The sequence below is a fragment of the Dermacentor variabilis genome, chromosome 5, assembly GCF_050947875.1.
Source record: "Dermacentor variabilis isolate Ectoservices chromosome 5, ASM5094787v1, whole genome shotgun sequence".
Taxonomy (NCBI): domain Eukaryota; kingdom Metazoa; phylum Arthropoda; class Arachnida; order Ixodida; family Ixodidae; genus Dermacentor; species Dermacentor variabilis.
The window spans coordinates 40,497,025-40,502,981 of record NC_134572.1 but is presented as its reverse complement, the minus strand read 5'-3'; the positions used below and the strand labels follow the sequence as shown (position 1 = coordinate 40,502,981).

The following is a 5,957-nucleotide window of genomic DNA, read 5'->3' as shown; positions in this document are numbered from 1 at the left end:
CATGCAGGCCTCGAAAAAACGTCAACAGAAGAAACGGAAACATCAAATAACGTTATTGTCAAATTACCAAAACTTCTAAACCAATAATGTTTGTATACTTATAAAAGTGTTGCAAAATTAATTATATAGTAAAAGTTTACAGAAAAATTAATAAATTGTTCAGCCCGGAAAAGCTGTTTCACATTTTTTTAGCGTCTTTTGTAAACTTGCGCATGCGCGAGAAGGCCTTTTCCAACAGGCCGAAATGTCTAAGCGAGGTATGTAGATATTTCTGAATTCAAAATCGTAATTAATCGCTGCACATATAACTTTAATAGGCTTGTTATGTCAAATGAGCCTTCACCAGTGCTTGAAGATGCTTATTCTACTTTTTATTTAAAACTTGGACGTTCAGATTAGATGTGAATATTCTTTAAAACGTTGGTGAGACCGCCCGGTCTGCGCCGCCTTGGTGCTTCATCTTGCTAAAGTAACCAATTTGTTCTTACACCGAATAAATTGGTGCCTTACTTTGTTATAGCCTGTCGAATTGTATTTGACACGTATTTATTCACTAATAGCTTGCGTGAGGAGCCTCTTCATATTTGAATGTTGTTGATCTTGGTTTCCAGGACGTGGTGGAGCCGCGGGAGCGAAATTCCGCATTTCGCTCGGTCTTCCTGTTGGTGCGGTCATTAACTGCGCCGACAACACAGGTATGTGCCTCGTTTCAAATAGTACTGATAGAAATGGTGATGTGATATCGTGGGGATTTCTTAGTGATCGAAAAGGAATAGCAACTTGCTTCGTCTGAATGGGAACGTCGAACCCTTTGCGGATAACTGTCAGCCATGAAGTGGTGTTAGGTGCTAGCTTTTGTTTTCTACAAAAAGAAAAAAAAAAGAAAACCCCAAGGCGCCGTTCACGCGCATCTTTTATCGGCTTTTTCAAGTAGGGAGCGGTGGAAACCGACGCGTTAATATGCCATGGCGCGAGCTCCGTTTCCCAAAATGTTTCCCTACCATGTGCATTAGATAAGGCATAAATGTCTTAATCGTTCCAGTCCTAAATTTTTCGTTGTCATTTTGTGTATGCAGGAGCCAAGAACCTCTACGTGATAGCCGTCAATGGTATCAAGGGTCGACTGAACAGACTCCCAGCTGCAGGTGCTGGTGACATGATTGTGGCCACAGTCAAGAAGGGAAAGCCGGAGCTTAGGAAGAAGGGTATGTCTTGTCATACAGCCGAACCACAAAGTGTCTTTTGCATGGCCTCACATCTGGGCATAATTTGCCCTGTAATTGCCACCATATTAATGTGCTTGAACATAATGGCATATTGGCTAGCTGTATCAGGAGAAAGAAAAAAGTGCTGGTGTGTGGCGCATGTCGACAACGAATAGCAAAAGTATTCACTCATTTTGCCAGCTGTTGCATTTCGGCTGCACTGGTTGCAATTACTGTCAACAGCTTCTGCCTGCTGACCTGGTTTGCTGTTTCGGTAACAGCAGCAATTTTGTGGTGCGGTTTAAGTCCGTTCTGACAACACAGTTGCAGTACCTTTCCTGTGCATGCCAGAAAAGTCTTGCACAGTCTTATGCAAGATCATTTTATAGAACTCCAAATATGCTACAGAGGCCAGCATGCGGCATCTCTCTACACTGAATTTAACTGCTATGGCCACCAGTGTAAGAGGTTATCACATCTATCATTTTAACAAATGTAGGTCCGCAGTTGTTGCTCTTGCCCTGGGACACAGGTGGCTGTTAAAAGCTGTTAAGCCATTATAATGCTTTCTAGCTTTGCTTGGGATGTCGAGTTGCTACACCTTGCAACCGCATTTTTCTCCAAGCATAAGGTTTAGATTCACAGCTGAAGCTATCACGTCTGTACAGCAGTTCCTTTCTTGTGCGTTTTGCTAGCTGTATTTGTGTCATGTTGCTAGTTGCCTTTACTAAGGTAATATTGTCATGCAGTCATGCCGGCTGTCGTCATTCGGCAACGGAAACCATACCGGAGGAAGGATGGGGTGTTCATCTACTTTGAAGACAATGCTGGTGTCATAGTTAACAACAAAGGAGAGATGAAGGGTAAGCATTCTGCATCTTGTGAAGTTTGATATGAACTAATGTCTGGAAATTGCTTTGCTAATCAATATTTCTACAGGTGAAATCAGTTATTACGTAGCATATCGGGCAATGTGACAGCTGGTCACCATGCTTAGTGTGCTGTGGTATGTTGTCACCACATTTAGTAACTGTGTACTTTTTGGTACGTTTCAGTTTAAGCCTGTACGTCACGTTCAATTGTAGCAATTTCGTTCACTGCGACATAATCATGAGCAGCCCTGCAACTCATCACTACTTTTGGGACAGTTGCAAGAGTTGCTGCATGGTTAGGATCACATCTATAATAGAATAGTTGGATCTGTACTTTTGGAGTAAGTGTAGCTATGTAGCCAACGCTACTGAACAAAGTACATGTAAGGGTACTGCTAAATATACTAATTCAGTTATTGCTTTTAATGTATTGATTTAAATGTTGCTTCATTTCATTATCTTGGGCTTAAAACCATGCCTGAAGGGTCTGCATACCTCTAGCGCAATCCAACTCACCCGCCCGCGAATGGGGAGAGGCGACATTAACATACGTCATCACCACCCTTTACTGCCGTTGATTTATGCCAGCTGTTCGCACCCGACAGCTGGCATTATGTGTCCCCCCCCCCCCCCTTTTTTTTTTTCAAAGCGCAGGAAACTTGGCCAGAAACTGAGCCAAAACATTAAAAAGCACACGCAAAATTGTAAACAAGATTTTCAATGCTCGTTGCCAAAAACCTCTTTGAAGACACAATTATGCTGGGTTCAATTTTGGCAATCTAAGGTGCAAAGAGCATGACATGCTGTCGACGGCTCCTGCCCAACAGTGCTTTGAGCTCAGTGAAACCTAATTTGGAAGTGGTATGTTAAATTTTGATGGAGCACTGATATTTGTTGGCTTTTGACCAACTTTTGAGCAGATAGGCTTTGAATATATTATTCTCATTGCATACCAATGCATTATGGCTCTTCCATCCTTTTCTCTTCCATGCCAGGATCTGCTATCACTGGACCAGTGGCAAAGGAGTGTGCAGACTTATGGCCCAGGATTGCATCCAATGCAAGCAGCATTGCCTAAGTTCCGTTGACCAGCCTAAATAAAAAAGAAAAACTTCAATGTGTATGACCCGTTTCTTAAGTGTAGGCTAAGTTTCTAGTCTGATAGATGGTATGCAAAATTCCATGAGTAGGCTTTCTCACACGTGTTCTCAGCTGCAGCAAGCTGAGACATACGTTTTGGAAGCTTGGATTGTGTGGCAAACGAAGGCCGGGATGAATATCACTAGCCTGCGTGTTTGCACTTTAACGGTTCTTAATGCCCCAGGTCTGCCAACTTGATTAGTTCAGAAAAGGTGTGGGGAGAAGTGCACTTATAGGTTTTGCATGTCTTTATTAAGGATGATTTTGGCAGGATGGCAAGCTGCACTAGAACTAAGCAAAACCAGAGCTGAACCAAATCATTACTTTTGCAACATCTTGGAACCAAGCCCTAATTTGTACTTATCGAGGAATTGTTTCAAACCGGTTTGTCGAATGGTTCAGAAGGCACTGTGGGCGCTTACAAGGCCATGTTGAGGGGAAACATTGGACAAAGGCTCAAAGCCTCCGGTAGTGTGCAAACGATTCCAACGTTACAAACAAGACTCAAATAACCTCAACTTGGTTGGGACACTCACTATGTTAATTTTTGTGCAACTAAGGCTGCACTTTACGCGATGAAAACTGGTTGCATTACGTGTATGCTTGCACATCATGCTCCAGCAAAGGGGCCAGAACAACTCTCTTTCTGTTCCGTTTTGATGTATGCCATCGGCTGAGCAGCAGTTGCGGTCCAACCACTCAAGAGAAAGCTATAGCATTGCAACTCTCAACATTCTTTCTGGAGCTGCCTGGCGTCTCATGTGACGTGATGATGGTGAAGGAAAGAGGGAACAACAGCCCCTCGGTGAATCTGCAGGCCAAATATGTACAAGAAGGGGAATACTTTCATGCAGAATTACTAGTTTTCAATGTGGTGCAAGTTTGCTTGGTGCTGGTTGATGTAACTGTGAAATAGGGGCAGCTAAAGTAGCTAAAACACAACCTCATTAACTGCTTTTTGTGTGTAGTGCCTCCTACTCATGCACACCATTACCATGAAGTGTTTCATTGACATCAAATAAACGGCAAGGTACAATAGTGTGAGAAAACCTTTAAAAGGGCCCCTCACCAGGCTATATAGCAAATTTCGGTTATGCACTGGAAGTTCTTACGTGCCCTCTAGGGAGCATTCTGCTGCAAAAAGTTCTTTTTATTTGTTCATTAATAGAAATATTTCAGTGCTGTGAACCCACGATTTCAGGAGGCGAGGGCCACTGCCAAGAGAGACACACTCTTCACTTGCCTCGTCTAGCCTCCTCAAGCGAAAGTCCTTCCATGCATTCTTCCATACTAGGGTGGCTAGAATGGAGAGGTGTGAAGACTGGACTCTTTAGGCTGGCCCAAAAACGCGCGACGGCGCTGCCGGCAGGTGCGCCTAGTTTCTTGCGGCATCTGCATACCTCTGGGCAGGCAAATGATTTGGTAGCACTTAGTTTTTCCGTTTGAATGATTTTGATGCCGACAAGCATACTTTTTTCAGCATTGTAGATGTTGAGAGAATTTAATGAAATGTTTCACTGCTCTCATTTCACATAGAAACTGCGCACCACCTGTGCAGCCAATACAGTGAGGGTTTTTGCATCCACCTATTGCAGAGGTTCACGCGCTTATGCCTTGCTGAAAGTACAGTTCATAGAAATCGCCGTGGAAGGCCAGCACATTGAAACAACTTTGAGTGTGTTGCCCACACAGTAGTCACATATTTACAATTGTAGTACTTTGAAGGGAAGAAATTAATGCAATATATCAGCAATGTGGTAAAAAATTTAGAAGTACAAAACATTGACTTAATACAAGTTTATTGCAAATAGTATAATCATTACAGAGCATCACAGTTTTACCAAACACATGGCTTAAGCCTCTCGACTTTGTTGTGAGTAGTTAAACCCTTTGAGCAAAAAGCGAACATGTGTGATGCAGTACAAGCTAGCCACCAATCCTGTTAAGAGTAGTGGGATGCTCCGTGCAGCCAATCTGTGGCACATTGGCTGCTAGAAGAAAGAAATCCTTCACCACGTTTGCGTGCAGTCGTGTAGTGCTAAATGCACGAGTGAGTCTGTCCTTGTGGGTCTTAATAAGGTTGTTCAGTCAGACTGATGGGTACAGAAGGCACCTCCCTATGTCCCACTGTTTGCAAACTTCTGCTGGCATTTGGTGCGATACACTTTCTCTTGTCATAAGGCAGGCATTCTTGCATGCCTTGCAATTAGAATATAAACCAGGCGTGCAGCACTGTGCTGCCCCACATAGTCCACACGGTCTAAGGCAACTTCGGCCACTTCTGCTTCTTCGGCAGGTAATGCAGTGTTGTGCAAGGTTGTTTCTTAATTTTCAGGAAGCTGCTGCTCCTCCAATCGCAGAGACTCCAAAAGTCCAGGGGACATATTTCCTCCTTTGGGGCGCTTTGTCAAGCTGTAAAAGCTCATGCACTACTGCAAAAGCTCACCAGAGCTGCATTACATAGACCATGAGAGCTACCTTGCGCAATACTGTGGCCTACGAGACTGACAGGCTGACGGCGCCCCAACAGAACCACTGAATTTTCCCCCAGTGGCAGGAGCGCGCACTGGGCCTCGCTAGGCAATGGTGGCAGCGCTGCGGTCTTCACACCTGCCCATTCTAGCCACCCTACCCATACCAGAGCTCGAGCATCGCGTGATGCATACGTCATGGGCCCCGGCTTCATTTTTTTTTTCCCGCTTTTTTGCTGCGCGTGCACTTCTGCTGACGGTGTGGCACA

General features: G+C 44.1%; 1 protein-coding gene across 1 annotated transcript; it reads left to right on the top strand.

Annotated features, from left to right (window-relative positions):
- Nucleotides 1-180: 180 nt before the first annotated feature.
- On the top strand, nucleotides 181-3,194 carry RpL23 (ribosomal protein L23). Its single transcript, XM_075692177.1, has 5 exons — nucleotides 181-257; nucleotides 612-695; nucleotides 1,077-1,205; nucleotides 1,955-2,068; nucleotides 3,073-3,194. The coding sequence occupies exons 1-5, from the start codon at nucleotides 245-247 to the stop codon at nucleotides 3,153-3,155; spliced, it is 423 nt and encodes a 140-aa protein (XP_075548292.1). The 5' UTR covers nucleotides 181-244; the 3' UTR covers nucleotides 3,156-3,194.
- Nucleotides 3,195-5,957: the final 2,763 nt, after the last annotated feature.

Bases quoted from the DNA above. Each gene is read 5' to 3' on its own strand.
- RpL23 (XM_075692177.1), top strand. The intron at 696-1,076 runs GTATGTGCCTCG...TTGTGTATGCAG, and splicing joins TAACTGCGCCGACAACACAG to GAGCCAAGAACCTCTACGTG. The intron at 2,069-3,072 runs GTAAGCATTCTG...CTTCCATGCCAG, and splicing joins CAACAAAGGAGAGATGAAGG to GATCTGCTATCACTGGACCA.